The sequence below is a fragment of the Balaenoptera acutorostrata genome, chromosome 5, assembly GCF_949987535.1.
Source record: "Balaenoptera acutorostrata chromosome 5, mBalAcu1.1, whole genome shotgun sequence".
NCBI lineage: Eukaryota > Metazoa > Chordata > Mammalia > Artiodactyla > Balaenopteridae > Balaenoptera > Balaenoptera acutorostrata.
Genome location: NC_080068.1, coordinates 32,031,853 through 32,049,950, shown reverse-complemented (window position 1 = coordinate 32,049,950; position 18,098 = coordinate 32,031,853). Strand labels below are relative to the sequence as shown.

Below are 18,098 nucleotides of genomic sequence, written 5' to 3'. Positions count from 1 at the left end.
AACTTTGTTGCCCATTGCAGCAGCATAAAATTTAGCCCTTTGCTTAAATCAAACAGACTCACTACTTGCTGTCCCCCAAACCACATATGTTCTCACTTCCTTGCGTTTGTGCTCATTCTCTCACCTGCCTGCTTCTCTGTTCCTCTAAGTGGGCCAACCTGACCCACTCAGGACTGGTATTCAGTACCACAGGGGTGTGCTGGTCAGTATCCAGTTCTAACTGGTTGATGCTTGTGCTGAGCCAGTTACTCAACATTTCACTGTTACCCCTGCACCCACCCTTCCAGGTGTAGCTCAGTCTCTTGAGAGCCTTTCCTAGGTCCTTCTTCAGTCTTCAGTGACCTCATCTTCATTTGAATTCATGGTACCCATGTGTTTATACCACTTATTTCACAAAGCTTACAGACTTTCTTAGGACATCTGACATACAGTTGTTTGCATTTTATTTAAAAAATTGACTTAGGCTTTTGTCTTTTCTTCCAAAATAGATGGCATGCTCCTTGCACAACTGAGACACTAAATATGTACTTCTTAATTGATCAGTGCATCAGGAGGCACTCAGCATCTTGTACCTGTCTGCTGGGGACCTAAAGTGGAGAGGGACCCTATCTGCTGATATTCTGTGTCACTGTGCTTATCTTTAAGCAATTCCATCCTCCGGGACTTTCTTCCACCCCCAGCTCCTATCTCAGAGTCGTCCCCCATCACCTCGGGTTTGCAGGGGCATTACCATGCCAGCACCCCTTAGGATGCTTGGCTAGTTTTCTGCATTAAAAGGACAGTGGGATATCTTGCTTGCCAACCAATTTAATGCAGGCTGACACTCCTGGCACGCTGAATTAAGGTGGAGGAGCCAACCCCTCAGAGAAGAGTCCATTTCTATGGAGATTAAAACAAGAAAATGACAGAGCACAAACACCTTTGTTTTCTTTTTATATTTAAATGGAAAGAAGACAGTAGTTAAGCCAGACCAGAAGATGAGTTTTGACTGTTAATTGCTAAGGGAGGTGCAGTATTTTAATTTATCCCAGTCATTTGTAGAACTAGGCAGATTAGGTACATATTCTGTGTTCTTTCCCATGATATAAGGCTGACAATTTGAGAATTAATCCTTTTTGGATGTTCCAGATTTGTTATTTTAAAACTGTAACTGCAGTAGTCTTTCCCCTCTGGGTAGGAGCCGAGGAAAAGTGTTGTCGCCTTTTATCTAAGAGCATGTGATTACAGAGTCGTGACTTCCATAGGGCAAAGATGATTTACAGATTTACTCAAATAATCCCTAAATTATTTAACAGGTCTCAAATACTTCACCACAGTTTGACGGTCTAGTCAGCTAACTGAACAATTAAACTTAAAGTTTTACAACAAGAGTCTCCATGGGGCTCCATAAAGCATTTAATATTCCTATTTCTAATTATAAAGCCACGTGAGCACAAACTAGTATGCGTTGGTGTAACTGACTTTCTGGCTGTAGGGACAGCATTTGATGCATCTTGGATAATCCTTTGGAAGTAAATGATAATTTCAAATATAGGAAGAATGGCTCAGCTCAATCAACCCATTCATCAGCCCTTTACTGAGCATCCAGAATGTGATGCACTGAGCTGAGAACCATGAAGTTCAAAGAACAAGGCAACTCCAACTGAACATTAAATCTTTTGGGAAGTGTCAAGAATTGTAGGTGTCTAGGCCCCCCTCTAGACTTGGTGTATTTTAGCATTCCCCACCCTCTCTCCAGGCAGTTGTCATCCTGGGTTGAGTACCTCTGGTATAAAGTATAGTTTGGTACAAGGCAGTAGGAGTGTAATTGGGAATATTGAACTTCTATTGACATCCATTACTCTGCCTTTTTAGTTCCTTACACAGAAGCATATGATACATTTCAAGTGAGAGGCATGGACAACATAACTACTGAGTTTAAGGGAGGAACAGATCTTGGAGGCTGGAGATAGGATTTGAATCGATGCTTTAAGGATGGGTAGGATATAAATAAACATAGATGTGAGAACAGGACATTCTGAATGGAAGACTGGCATAAACCTGAGCTCAAGTGTATAAGCTTAAGGTGAGAATGTGTAAGGTATATGCCAAGTATTAATTGGATATTAGTTGGAAAATTGTGAGAAATCAGATGGACCTTCACAGGGACTTGGGCCCAAAGATCTAGCTTTGAGTTCTGTACCTGCCACTGAGTAACTACTTACATTGACAAGGTGTTTCACTCCTCTGAGCTCCAGTTGCCACATCTGCTGAAAGTGGGACAAGAGTTCTTCTGGGATTGTTTAGAACCAGTAAGGTAATATGTATACAGGGGCTTGATAAACCACAGAGCACTACCCAATGCTAGCTGTTGTTATTATTGTCTTTTGGAGGGGAAGACATTGAAGGTATTAGAGCAGAGTAGTGATGTATTAATTTTTAATCATTTATCCTATTTCATCATGAATAAGTAAAAGAAATAGCTAAAAATAAGTATTCATTATCACTGAGTTACTTTATGTCATTGTGTTTAGGGACTTGGAGCCCTGCCTTCAAAAGAGAAGGTCCCCCTAACTGCCCACCATGGCTGCAGAGGCTGGGCCCGACCAAGCAGAAAGTGAGTATCAGTGCTTACCTAACAGCTCAGCACACAGGGCATGATGCTCCAGTGGCTTTGAGGAAACTCTCCTGTTTAGTTACTAACTCTCAGAGCGCTAACTGTATTGGCAAACCTGCAAGAATCCACCTCATTCCCTTTATTTAAGTATAACCAAATTTTGAGAGATGTAGAGCAACTTTTGACTTAATGTGCTGTCCGATACAGTATGCAGTAGTCACATATGGCTATTTAGGGCTTGAAATGTGGCTAGTGAAACTAAGGAACTGAGTATTTAATTTTAATTCATTTTACTTTCAATATGAAACCTGATAATTCAGTTATTGGAAAACTTTTAAGCATGTTTGGAGCAACTTGGACATGTGAATCTATTTTTTCAAGTGGGCATTTTATAAATACAGCTAAAGTATTTCTGATAAAAATTTGGCATGTGAATTGAGATGTATGTAAGTGCAAAATATGTACAGGATTTTGAAGATAGAACAAAAAAGGAATGTAAAATATCTTGTTAATTTCTAATATTGTTTAATATTGAAATGATAATGTTTGGATATATTTTGTTTAAATAAAACATTCTATAATAATTATACATTATTAAAATTAATGCCACCTCTTTTCACTTTTAAAAATGCGACTACTAGAAAATTTTAAATTACAAATGGGGCACACAGTATATTTCATTTGGAGCTGCTCTAGACTTGGCAACACTTCAAGTAATCTTGAATTTAGGCTTAGGTAGCATGATTGAGAAACATTTAGTACCGTATGTAGAGCTGGGATCATTAAGATTTTCTGTCCTGCTACCTCCCCTTGGCTCTTGTGACCCCAGGCAGTATATGATACAGGCCAGCTGACTTCTGTCCAGGGCTACAAATAGAGTGCACTGTGGATTACATTAACTCTCTTCCTATTTGGATAATACAGCACATTTTTCAAGATGGAAAGGGCAAAAAGGGAGGAAGATCCAGGAAGTGGAGGAGGAATGTTCTCTAGTTTCATTTTGCCTTTGGGTCATGCCCATAATTACTTAAATTATGCTTGAAGTCTTGCATCTATGAGCTTGGAATTCCCCTACATCTTCTTAGCAACCTAACACCAGTCTGAGAAATATTACCATAGAGATTTTGGGGGGCGGGTACATTGTAAAATCTCCCTGAGGTACTTAGGTAACCTATTAATCATATATTGTTGCAAAGAGAATAAGACATTTTGCTTAAGAAGAATAAAGTTGGGGAAGTGAGGAAAATTGTATCTATAAGAGACAACGAATGCCTTTAAGTTGGAACTGAAAAGTTGGGTCTTAATGCAGTGTGTGTTGTGAAAAAAATTGTTGAATGTAGATTTTAGGAGATGATAGCCATATGCCACTTGAAATTTGGGTTTTGCTTGGTTTTAAAATTCTTTCTGAAAAGAAATTAGAAATAAATTTTCTTTTCTTCACTTGTAAGTAATAGAATTGAATATAAACTATTTTATTTGAGGTCTTTCTCAAAGAGCATCTATTCACTTTCTAGCTTCTACAACTCTTTGCATGAGAACTAATTAAAGGCTCTTAGTTCTAGCTTCCCACTCCTGCTTCTCCTCTCTAAGTTTCTCTGGTCCCCTAACCCTTCATTTGTTTTTTAATGGTTTGGTGTGTGTTTGTTATTTTTAGCTAAGGAATTTTTTTCCTACAAAATAAAACTTAGGAAGAGTTCAAATATGTAAAACAGATAAGGTCTAAGCTGCTCTCATTGAAGGAAAGCCTCCAAGGCAGTGAAATTGATGAGACAGTTTTAAAACCACTGCCTGAGTCTGGATTTGATTCACTGTGTTATTTCTCTTGGGATATTTTCTGTTTTAAATCTTATCTCTTATAATACAGTGGAAAGCCTTATATCTTTAAAGGGAAATTCATACATTAGTGAACTGGCAGTAGGGGGTGTTGGTGATTTATTTTGGCCTGTGTCACAGTATTTTACTGAATGTCATGGCATTTATTTACAATTTTATTTTCTGATGTTAGGCTCTAAGCGCCTGGAAGGCTGGGATATCAAGTTGTCTTATTTATTTCAGCACATTTACCACCAAAACAGCATCTAAGACTAGTAGGTGCTTAACGAATGTATGCTGAACTGAGTCTCATTGAATGTGAAGTAGTGCTTTTTTAACACCTGTGAAATTAGGCATTTAGGCACTAAGTCTGACTGTATAAGCAAGGGAGGCCTTAGCCATTTGGCTGTACATCTTTGTTCAGGATATCTTCTTAGTAAGTTGTTGCAAAGTCTCTGAAGAATGCAGCCTGTTTGTAGGAAGAATGGGAACCCTGTGATTAAGGGCAGTTAGTTTTGTTATGGTTATAAAAAACACGTTTGTTAGTCCCCAGGTCTTTTTGGATGCAGAAAAGACTTGTTTAATGATTACAATCAAGAGATGGCCAGTGGCTCATTTGCTGTCATAGTTTCCATAATTAGATTTTTTTCTGGTGTCTTCACTTCAGAGATTTACTAGAGCAATTATACAGAATCTATAAGGCATTGAGAGAAATCTGAAGTTTTATGAACTGTTAATCATAATAACATTAAACTGATGATATATGAAGAGTGAGTTTTAAAAAAATATATAAAATAAATGTAAGAAAATCTTTTAGGCTAGTGAAATCACTTGGTATTAGAGATTCATTTTTTTCCCCCATGGGAATGTTAATATTTGCACTCATGTTTTAGATAAGTTTAATATGACTATTTCAACCTCTTCATGAACTTTATCATAAAATATTTGTTATTGCCTATAATGGTTTTTTATTGCATTTTGGGGATTTAGTAACTTGAAGAATCCAAAGTATGAAGAGATTTTATTATTTGCAAACCTATTATTTACTTAGTTTTGGGTATAAAGAACTATAATAAGACCAGATTCTTTCAAACTAATTTAGAAAGTTGAAATTTATCTTTGTGCTATTGAAGAAATGAGAATTGATTAATGAAATTAATTGTATAAACACTGTTGGGTAGATGTTTAGCCCAATGATAGTAATACAACTGTAACTACAGTAATAATAATTGCTCACATTTATTGAAAGCTTATTATGTGCCAGGCTCTGTGCTAAGTGCTTTGTAACCAAGTCCAATGTAACCCTCAAGACAGTTCTGTGCAAGATATATTATTATTATCATCTTCATTTTACAAATGACAAAATGAAGCCTTAAGGACAATAAAATATGGTTCATGAACAAATTGGAATTCAGAGCTGAACAGTATGACTCAGGAATGAGAGCTCTTAAAAATCATTTTATATGATGTGGATATGTATTTGCAAATAAACAAAGCCTTAATTATAGACTTTTTAACAGAGAAGGAGGAGACCTTGACAACTTCTTAATAACTGAAGTTATAATGTGCACTTGAACATATAAAAGCTGCATGCTTACACACTTACCCTGTTGTGAAGAAAGAAACAGAAACCTCAAACATTATTAACTGGATGAATTTTTAACATCAAAGTTGTTTAATTTCTTGTAATTTTAGAATTCATTTGTTGAATATATGCATATCCTTGGATATTATAAAAATAAAGAACACACTCTGTCTTTGCCTTTTCTAAGGCATTGAGATATGAGTTATCTGTGATGCCTTGAAAATTTAACTCTTTGGTTCCAAGGCTAATTTTTAGTTACGAGAGAAAATCGGAACAGCTGCCTCAGTATCTTAAATGACAGTGAGGGCTCAGGACTGCTGACTTGGTGTCTATGCGTCCATGTCTTCAGTGGAACCATTTCTAGGTCTGTGTGAAATCACTCTCTTCTGGTGGTGGCTGCCTTTCTCTGCCCTTTTAAGAAAATTTCAGGCCTTGTTCTTGAGGTTGGTGAATATCAGACACACTGGTCAACAAAGAGCCCAGCTAGAAAGAAAATGTTACCTTGGGAATTTAAACTCCTCTGTCAAAGGCTAATTTTTTGGTTAGGAAGGGGAAAATCAGAACGGCTCCATCAGCACATTACATTATAATGGGGCAAAGGATTGCTGGCTTGAAATGAAGGTGTCTTAGTCCATTCAGGGCGCCATAACAAAATGTCATAATGTGGGTGCCTTATAAACAACAGAAATTTATTTCTCATGGTTCTGGAGGCTGGGAAGTCCAAGATCAGGGCATCAGCAGATTTGTTGACTGGTGAAGGCCTGCCTCCTCACTAATAGGCTCACATGGTAGAAGGGACTATCTAGCTCTCTGGGGTCTCTTTTATAAGGGCACTAATCTCAATCATGAGGCTCCACCCTCATGGCCTAATCACATACCAAAGGCCCCACCTCTAAATACCATCACATTGGGTATTAGGTTTCAACATATGAATTTTGGGCAGACACATATATTCAGTCCGCAGTAGAAAATGTCAGTGAAATAGGAGTACTCCACTAGCGTGACCAGCCAAACCTCAAAGGAGTCTCCAGAACTCACAAGGAGTGCATGACATTAGGAAAAGCAGCAGATGTGTTAAAAACAAAAAACAAAAAACAGCAAGCAACTCAGAAGACCAGCACCTTGTGGGTTCCCAGCCCGGCTGACTTTAGAAGGCACTTGGGCTCCCTGTGTCTCAGAGCTTTTCCTGCAAATGAAGACTAGATTATCTCCAAGGTCTTGCTTGGAATGAAGATGCAATGGCTTTTGTGAAGGTACATTTTCACCAAAACCTAATGACTTAATCATTTCGTATATTAATAAATGATATTGTTTGTCGTGTGCATGACACATGGCAATATTGTAGTTATAAGTAATTGTGAGGGAGGTTTGATTAGTCAGAAGAAGAGAATTAAAGGAGGGAAGATTGTCATGAGAGGAGAAAAAAAGAGGACAGTGTGTGGAGCCACACCCTGGAATACCTCACTGCCTTTCCTCTGGGAGCTAAGTGGTCTGGTTAGAAGCCCCCTCGAAGTAGGTGTAGATTTTAGTTGAAACTTGGTGAAAGAGACAGTTTAAATCCCTGAACTCCTGTCTCTTCCATGTGAGGACAGTGCGTCTTATGGCTTTGAATGGTAAACTTTGTACGAACCATTTTATGATTCACATGTGGTTTTGTGCTCTGATCTATTCAAAGAATATGTACACTTTTTCAGAAGCGTGTGTGTGAAGTCTTGACAACTACTTTTGGAAATAAGAAAAAAAATCCATCAATCATTGTCCTTAGAAATATGTAGACAGCCCTGAATGTGGGCAGATACAGTGGCAAATGTGGGAGAACAAGAAGATTCAAGTTTGGTAATGACTTTACAGCACTGTCCATAGGTACGAGTGGAAGGAAGGGAGAAGAAAGAGAGCAAGGGGAGATGCTCTTTCTAGAATAACTACAGAGTGACAATCTCATCCCAATGATGGGACAGCTTAGTAGATGCTTTCTCTCCTAACCCAGTACTTTTAAGGTGGGTAAGAGCCCAGTCGTTCTGTTTATTGCTAGGGTCTCCCCCAGGTTCAGTCCTCAAGATGTCATTGCCCCAAAGTAACAGTGGCCTGTTGCCCACTAGTCTACATGGTGAAAAACAAGGGGAAATTTTGTGAAGGAATGAAGAGTTTGCCTCAATGTTTCATTATGAATTTTCAAACATATAGCAAGCTTGAAAGAATTTTGAATCAACACCCAAAGATCTACAACCCAGTGCTCACCATTAATATTTTACTGAATTTGATTTATCACATATTCATCCATCAGTCAACATACATATCATTAGTCAAAATTCAATATTTGTTTATAGTTTTTCTTTTTTGATGTACAATGTACTACAATGAAGTGCAGAAATCTTAGGTGTATATTCATTGAGTTATGGTAATGTACCTGTGTAATCTACTGTGTACCAAGACATAGAACATTGTCATCTCCCCCAGAAATTTCCTTCATGTCCCTTCTCAGTCAGTCCATGAAGATCACTGTTCTGGCTTTTTTTCTCCTATATATTAGCTTTATTTACACTAGAACATAAGTGGAACCATACAGTATTTGCTTTTCTGTGTAAGGATGCTTACTTGACATAATGTTTTTGAGATTCATTCATGTTGTTGTGTATGTCAGTAGTTTGATTCTTTTTTGTTGCTGAGTAGTATTTCATTGTATGAGGATATCACAGTTTGTTTACTGTTCTCTTGTTGATACCCATCTAAGCTCTTTCCACTTTGGAGTTATTATGAATATACCTGCTCTGAGCATTCTTGTACAAGTCTTTTGTAAGTATAATGTTTCATTCTCTTTGGTAAAAACCTAGGAGTGGGATTGCTCAGTCACAGAGAAGGTGTATATTAGGTTTTATAAGAAATTGCCATAGCTTTTCCAAACTGATTATCCTATTTTATATTTCCACCAATGACACATGAGGGTTCCAGTAGCTCCACTGTCTCACCAACATTGGCTGTTTTCAGTCTTTCTAATTTTAGCCATTCTGGTGGGCATGTGATGGTATCTGCTATAGTCTGAATGTTTGTGTCCCCCTAAAATTCATATGTTGAAATCCTAATGCCCAATGTGATGATGGTATTAGGGGTTGAGGCCTTTGGAAGGTGATCAGGTCGTGAGGGTGGAACCCTCACGAATGGGATTAGTTCTGGTGTAAAAGAGGCCCCACATACCTTCCTACTCCCCTCCACCATGTGAGGATACAACTAGACATCTACGACCAGGAAGAGGGCCCTCACCCGACCATGCTGCCACCTTGATACTGGACTTCCAGCCTCCAGAACTGAGATAAATAAATTTTTGTTGTTTATAACCTACCCAGTCTGTGGTATTTTGTTATACCAACCCAAACAGACTAAGATAGTATCTTATTGTTGTTCTGATTTGCATGAAGATGGAGTTTTTAATGGCTTAAAATTTGAGTAGGTGAAAAGAAGAGAGAGAAAGTCTTGATCCCAAGGGTACTAAAGGAGGTGTAATTAAAGAAATGGGGAGCATACAGGCCAACTGAAAAGCTAATTTGATAAGTAATATATTTAAATTTTACTGAGTCCAGGTTAGGAGGAGAAAGCCAAGAAACTTAAAAATGTCAGAATCAGCTAATAATAAAGGAAATATATAAGGAGGAAATCTTAGATGAGACTAAATGAAGATGATGTATTCTACGTACGTGCTATAGAATTCTATACATAGATCTGGGTAAAATGAATAAGAATCTTAGGAAAATACAGATGAGAGACGAGTTATCATTATAGTGTTATCCACTTGTAGGTATGCGTATTTTTATTTCAATGCTATTCCTACTTAATAAACCTTTTGAGTTTATTATGCAGTTATAATTTTATCAAGTTGTAAGGTAAATATTCTTGAAGAAATGTACAGCCATATTAATTAGTCATCAGGTATAGAAAACACGGATAGACTTACTAATAATTTTTGTGTCCAAATCATGTTGTGTCTTCTGTATCTAAAGAACTTTCAGAACTAAAGGAGATACCAATTTTGGGTGTTTTCTTTGGTCTCCCTGGACTTTAATAATTTAGGATAATCTACTTAACACTCTGACCATTGTAAGCTAATTTTTTTTTAAAGTAAAATATTACATTAATGGAACATTACATTAACTTCTTTTGCATTCACTTAAAACATCCACTTATAAAATTTTCTTTTTATAACATCCTGCAAATTCATAACTCTCCAAATTTCAATTTCATAGTTTTGCCATTTTTGGTTAAGAAAGTACATTAACTACATTTAAAAAAATAAACTATTTCTCTGTTTCTATTTTAGGTCTTATATTAGAGATTCCCAAGCAAGATTTTTTTCAAGAAGCAAAAACTCTCATTGCCCAACACTATAAGAAAATAAATGAGGTTAGTGCTTTGCATTTATCTAATACTGTATTTTTCAGGAAACTAGTAGCAATTTTCGTATACTACAATAATTGATCCAAATGATTGCATGAACCCTAATAGATTTTGAATAGAAGAGAAAACGAAATCCTTACTAGCTATAAAAATTGATTTCAGATTGCATTTAAAAATTTAAAATTTTTAAATTTAAAAATTTAAAAAGATTTTTCAGCTCTACAGCTTATTCAATTACATATATTTTAAGTTTGCACATTTAATTTAATTTTTAATGTTTCCTGTTGATGAATTATAACAAGTTTTTGGATTAAATATCTCAAGTAAATATCCCTCTCTAAACACTGTTAGGCAAAGCTAAACTAGAAAATATACTGTGAGATGCGTCTCTCTTATGCCACCTGCATGACCTGCTTACCTGTATCTTCTCCCACATCACTTTGTACTAGGACTGTTTACCAGTCTAATAGCTCCTTGAGGGCAGTAACTGTCTTTTTTTGAATGTTGCATCTCTAGCAGTAAGCCTTGTGTCTGGCTCAATAAATAATTGCTTAATGGCATGGATTTGGAAGGTGAGAAGGAATGAAAGGGAAAGGGGTGGCAAAGAGGCAGGAGGATGGGTACAGGGTGAAATTTTGGAGGAGAGCATCTACAGAGGAGATGGGTAATTTGGGGAGCAGCTGCCGTTGTGACAATGGGCCTTTGGGGAGACAGGTGAGGGCAGGGGACTTAGGATGGTTTACTGTGTGCCACACTGTTCTCCATTTTGAATACTTTAAAAAAAAAACAACAGAATTTTAAATAAAGATTTTAAGTATTTTTCCATGCTTACTATGAGGGGGAAGAGGATTATAATTTTTACATGTGTTTCTTTTGAATGCTCCTCTAGGCTGATTGACCATAGGTGGTTTTCATCTTGTAATCAACACTGTTAACATTGCTTAACTAATTTTTGCCTCTAATCAATTAAAAGCATTTGATTTCACTAGTAGGCATGTGAGATGAAAACTTCACTGTCTTCACAGGTAGCTTTGCCTTAGAACCTTGACCTATTTTTAGAATTTTATCTAATAATAACAGCATAACATTCTACCTTTGGTTGCTTGGTAAAATGTAATACTAGTGTACTAAAACCTCCTTATTGGCATCTTCTTTTTTTCTTTTTTTGGCCTTGTCAGGTCTTAGTCGCGGCATGGGGGATCTTTCCTTGTAGTGTGCGGGCTTCTCTCTTGCTGTGGTGCGCGGGTTTTCTCTTCTCTAGTTGTGGCGTGCAGGCTCCAGGGCACACGGGCTCTGTAGTTTGCAGCCCGCAGGCTCTCTAGTTGAGGCGTGGGTTCAGTAGTTGTGGGGCATGGGCTTAGTTGCCCCACGGCATGTGGGATCTTAGTTCCCCAACCAGGGATTGAACCCGTGTCCTCTGCACTGGAAGGCGGATTCTTTACCACTGGACCACCAGGGAAGTCCCCTTATTGTCATCTTGAGTTGGCAACAGCTTGAATTTGTCTAAATCTTTTCTTGTGGGGACGAGGAGAGCTGTAGCTCTAACTGTGGGCCAGAGAATTACTAGACTAGAACAATTATAATTGTTTGGATAATTGCCTGTCAGAGACCTGGGACTGTATTATTTTTCTGTTGCTCAAAGTAGTCAAAATTAATAAGCAATTAAGTGATTGAAAGGATCTAAAATACATATCCAATTAGTAATATGCTTTTTTTGAGAATCTACCTCCATGTATGAGCAGTTGTTTCTGGTTCAACAGAGAGTTTTGGGGGCGTTAGCATTTTTTTGACATTTGAAGATTCTCCAAAGATGGTTGAAAATAAATTCTTATATGTCTATTTGAAAACCTCTATTTTAAAATGGACTTTAAAGCTGTATTAGAAAATATCACATTTGAGGAAAAAATTACTATTTTGAAATTCATATATTTGTTAAGTTGAATGTAACCCTCATGCTTGTTAAGGGCTTTTGGAGAACTATAAAGGATAACATCTACTTTATCTGATTATTGTCATGTGCTTTAAGTAAATCTTATACAGTAAGGTACTTTGTAAAATATATTTAGTGGATATAATTTTATGAATTTATTAACAAAATTTATTACATAATTTTTTATACAGTTAATATTAAAATAAAATTTTATTAAATTTATTTTTGTTTTGTTCATAGAATAAAGTTCCAGGTACTTCTATAAATGTCTTTAGAAATAAACATCAGAAACCGAAATCTAGCAAATTCATACCTTTGGAGATCAAAAAAAAGGAAACACTTGATATGGTCCGAGAACTTCAGGCAGCATACAAAATGATTTGTTTTCCCAAAGACTGTTCCAAAAGTGGACATTCTGAGGAGGCCCCATCACGAACTTCTTTCAAGGAGCCACACATTTTCAATGTAAAAAAAAAATACAAGGGGTCTATAGATCTAATTGTGAAAGGTAAGTTTTTGGTGGAGCAAAGACATTTAGCAAGCCAGCAGGCAAAACTGTTTGCTTATGGTGTGCTTGTAATGGAATTTCCTTGTTCAAACAAAATCCTACACTTTAAATGTTAGCAGTGAAAGGTAGGGAGGCATGATTAAAAGAGCTGCTAACCTCTGGGAGCCACCAGAAATTGAGAAGAGGGCATCCTAATGGGAGAGAGGAATGCAGGGGAACAAAACGGATTAGCCACTTCTTCCAACAGATACTGTTCCTAGAGCGTACAGAGGCTCATGGCTCTGGATTCTGTTGTTGAGCAGGGTAGGTAGGGTAGGCAAGCTATTCGTGAGTGTGTCCCCCCAAACCCTAAAGGGATTTTTGGGAGCTATAGAGTTTCCTTTAAGACCAATTGTGATAAAGGTTTATTCTCTTTCAGGAACTTGGTAAGGTGGAACCTGGAGGTCTATTTAAGCAAAGTTATACTGTTTTCTGAGACTAACTGGTTTTCCTGGCTGGAATGACCTTTTTTTTTTTTTTAAACATCTTTATTGGAGTATAATTGCTTTACAATGGTGTGTTAGTTTCTGCTTTATAACACAGTGAATCAGTTATACATATACATATGTTCCCATATCTCTTCCCTCTTGCATCTCCCTCCCTCCCACCCTCCCTATCCCACCCCTCTAGGTGGTCACAAAGCACCGAGCTGATCTCCCTGTGCTATGCAGCTGCTTCCCACTAGCTATCTAGTTTACATTTGGTAGTGTATATATGTCCATGTCACTCTCTCACCCTGTCACATCTCACCCCTGCCCCTCCCCATATCCTCAAGTCCATTCTCTAGTAGGTCTGTGTCTTTATTCCCGTCTTGCCACTAGGTTCTTCATGACCTTTTTTTTTTTTCCCTTAGATTCCATATATATGTGTTAGCATACTGTATTTGTTTTTCTCTTTCTGACTTACTTCACTCTGTATGACAGACTCTAACTCCATCCACCTCACTACAAATACCTCCATTTCATTTCTTTTTATGGCTGAGTAATATTCCATTGTATATATGTGCCACATCTTCTTTATCCATTCATCCGATGATGGACACTTAGGTTGCTTCCATGTCCTGGCTATTGTAAATAGAGCTGCAATGACCTCTTAAAGTACATTTCTAGTTATAAGCTTTCATAACTTCATCTGTGTTTTCCCTCTTTTGTTATTGCTTATTATGTTATTCATTAATTTGAATTTTTTCATTCAATGAGTGCCTGCTCTGTGCCAGGCAGTATGTTAGGAGTTGGAGAAACAGAGCTTAAAAGACTCAGAGAGTAATGGTGGGGATAAATACTTGGGTAATTTCTTATCATATAGTGTGACAACTGCTGTACTAGAGTCAGTACAAAGCATTATGGAAACACTGAGGAGTAACCAACCAGATGCCAGAATGAAACTTTCTCAGACGAGATCTCATTAGAAATGGGTTTTAAGGAGAAGTTTGTTAAAGGTTGGTGGTAACAGGAAAGGCCATTTTGAACAGTGGGAGAAAAATATTAAAGCTCTGAAGGACAAAAGAAAGTGATATGTTTTGGGAAAGGAGAGATACAGTAAGAAATGAAGTTGGGGAGAGGGGTGAGGCTAGGTTTTGATGTGACTATAATAGCAGACCTAGGAGTTGACCCTATGTGTAATGGAGAGCCAGTGATAATGGGGGTGAGGTATGACCAATTCTTTCTGTTTAGAAAAAAACTGGTAGTAGAGGCTGTGGAGAGAATGGTGGAAGAGAGATAAGAAAAGAAGCTGCCCAGAAAAGAGATGGTCCATGTAAGGGATGGCAGGGGCCTAAAGTAGGGCAGTAGTGAAGCATGAAGTGTGGAGGAGGGATGTTCTAGCAGCATTTCTCAAAGTGTAGTTTTCAGAACACTAGTCCTGAGTGATTCACCTTGACATAAGTGTTCTTGGTTAGATGAGTTTGAAAAAATGCATTTACTTCTTGGAGATTCATATTGAGCATTAATATATTGAAAACTCTAAGAAATACTACAGAAAAGAAATCTGTTTAATGTTTTTTAACCTGGCTATCACCAATTTGTTTGACCAAAGAATTCCTAAAGAAAGATATTCAGGTTTCTAGACTGGAAAGCTCAACAGACATCATTAAGCTGAGTTAGGAATTCAGAGGGAGAAGCAGATTTAGGGCAGGTGAAGAAAGGGATGTAAAAGATAACAAATTCAGTTTTAGACCTATTAAGTAGACATGCATATGGAGATAACCATTAGGAAGTTGGAAATGGAGGTCTGACACCTAAGAGAGAGATAGGTGAAGGTTCAAGATTTATGTTGTGGGTCGCTGCCATACTGAAACTGTGGGGTTCATGCATTTGTTCAACCAATATTTATTTACTAGGTGAGATATATAGAGATAAAAGATATGCTACTTGCCCTCAAGAAGTTGAAATTTGCTATATATAATTGGTGTGTGGTTGGATGAAGGAGGATAAATAGATGATTATAGCACAGTGTGACCGACTATAATAAAAACAAGCTCTACTGCTTTGAAATCAATTGGAAAGATACCTGATTCAGATTTAGGAATAGGGATGGATTCCCAGAAGATTTAAAGTCTGGTAAATTTTGAAGGATGAATAAGTGTTAACTCAAGAAGGAAGAAAAGTCCTATCTAGTCAGAGCGTCTTGTGTCTACATGACAATGAATATCTGAGAAAGTAATTATAGTGTACTTGAGGGAACTGAAATAATTTTACATAACTGACATGAGGATTGGGGAGTAATTAGAGATGAGACTAGAAGAACATTGAATTTTAACCTAAAAGTAATCCAGATGTTTTAAAGAAAAGTTGCAGCAGTCACATTTGCATTTTAGAACATATACTGGCAGCAGAGATGAGGTATGATGAATTTTGGAGGCACAGAGGCCAATGAGGAGACAGTAACTCCCACGAGAAAGGATGACTTGAATTAAGGCAGTGGCACTGGGGATAGAACTGAGGGGAGAGATTTTAGAGATATTTGAGAAGTAGAGTTATCTAGATTAGGTCAACAATAAGGTGAAACGTAACAGAGAAGGGCTGTGAGATTCATTGGCTTAGTGGTACTGAGTGACAGCATGGAAACAGATATAGCAAATTAAAGGGTTGGAGATGCTTCTTATGTATGCAATAAACTGGAATCTAAACCATGTATCTACTGAGCTTTGTAGCTCTAGGTGAAGAAGTTGGGAAACAGCATTATTAAAATATGTTGGTGGTTTGGGCTGCCTTTGGGAAGTTTTTATTAAAAAAAGAGATTAAGTAAGAAAAGTATTGGCAGGTTTGCAATCAGAAATGAAAGAGCATAGAGAGGTTCCAAGTATTTGGGTCCTTGGTTTTGAGCAAATATCTACTAAGACTTATCATTGTAGCAAAAATCAGATTAAGGGTATGTTTTTCCCAACCCAGCTCATTGTTTCAGATGACCTAAAGGCACTTACTGTTGAGAGACTAAGGCAGGGGGTAAAGAAGTGAGGATACAAAGGATATTTTAAAGCTATGTATAAAAAAAGAACTTTGAATGTGGTTATTGGCATGTAGAATTGGAAGAAAATAGATTAAAACGTCTACCAAGTATTTCAGAGAATTTTGTTGCCAAAGAAACCATGAACCTTGATTTAATTGAATGTTCAAAAGTAAAATAACCTGGCTTTGTCTGGAAGTGTATCACAAAGGCTATACAGTCTCCAAGTAGGATAATAACAAGATGTGGCCAAGGTGCAAGGAAAAATCTTCCCAGAGTTGACCCGGGGCCAATAAAAAAGTGAACAAGGGAGTGCTGCTCAGAACAGAATCCTTGTCTACTCAGAGAATTTCCCCACCTCCAGCGTAGGGGGCTTCTCAGTGCCTCCCCAGCAGGATTCCATAACTTCTTTGGCCTAGTGATTGCTATGCATCTTCTCATTTCCCCTATCACTAGTGGCGTTTTTACTGAGGTTATCCTATACCTGCTCCACTACTGGCTGTTGTGTGCTTTTGGAGAAAGGTGGAAATAATTTATGAATTTGGTGCACGTTATTATTAGACCAGAAGGAGCCACATCTGAGCCTGATGGAAAAGATTACAATCAGCCAGAGATCCTGGGCTCTGAGCTGGATGTAGTGCCTTGATGGAACTTTGGGTTGTCTCCTTTCTGTCGTGTCAGAGTATAAGAATGGATATTTGATGTCCAAAAGGACAGACTGTGGCAGAGACTGGCTATATGCTCATCAAACTTATTATATCCTTTTCTTCCTGGGTACTTGGCTAAAATACATTTCTCATGTCCCTTGTAGTTAGGAGGAGCTATATGACTGAGATCTGGCTCGGTGGATTATAGCTGAAAATGATGCACATCCATAAAAACGTCTTGGTTGTGCTCTCAGCATGGCTCCCCACGTTTTCAAGTATGAAGACTCTTTTTCAGCACTGTTAAAACAATTGCAATTTCACTCATGGGAGAGTGGTAAAGTGCTTTTAATATCTGTTGATTGAAAAACTTTTGTTTGGACATTGAGTAAATATACAAAACTTGGTGAGTGAGAAAAAATGGTCATGACTTGATCCCTCATGGAGCTTGTAGTCTAACTGAAGAAACAGATATTAATTAAATCATCACTTATATACAGATTGAGAGTATAGGACACATGAATTGGACCTGGTCTGGGGGTCAGCAAAGGTTTCCTAGAGGAAGTGTCATTTGAGCTAAGATGTGAGAAATCAGAAAGAATTTCTTAGATGAGGAGTAATTCCTGCTTGGAGTTCTAGGCCGTGGGAAAACTATTTGCAATGGCCCAAGTGAGGGAAGCACAGACGTGCTTTCAAAGAAGTGCAAAAAGAACAGATGTGGCTGCAGTTCTGAGGAGCTGAAGAGAGGTCAGCTGCAGGTGTCTGAAAGGCAGAACCTTGTTGTCAGTGATGCTCTAGGACATGTTCAACAACTGGCTGTGGTGGGAGGAGGGAGCAAGCCTGATCTGCAGTTTTTGCCGATTTCCATAGTGTAAATACTCTCACGTAGCCGATTTCAAGCTGCCGATGTGACATCACTGATCACTGGAGTTGGGAAGAGATGCTCACAGTCTGCTCTCTGGAGCATTTTGGCAAACACCGTCCATACAGCTTGAGATCCTCTCGGGTCACTTCCTATTCCTGCCCCTGCTGTGGTGAGGTTCCTACTCCAGGCTTCCCCAGCTCCTTCCTGGCTTGGGACACCCATAGGAATGGGCTCAGCTCTGACACATGAGCTGCCCAGTAAGGGAGGGTGAGGGCTGATGGATAAATGT

The 18,098-nt window shown here is 37.9% G+C and overlaps 1 protein-coding gene across 1 annotated transcript in view; it reads left to right on the top strand.

Moving 5' to 3' along the window:
• Window positions 1-9,785: 9,785 nt before the first annotated feature.
• The window catches only part of IQCM (IQ motif containing M), a 352,356-nt gene continuing 344,043 nt past the window's right edge, over window positions 9,786-18,098 (top strand). The window contains 3 exon segments of the mRNA XM_028168309.2: window positions 9,786-9,789; window positions 10,303-10,385; window positions 12,550-12,817. Coding sequence (XP_028024110.2) covers window positions 9,786-9,789; window positions 10,303-10,385; window positions 12,550-12,817 — 355 coding nt within the window.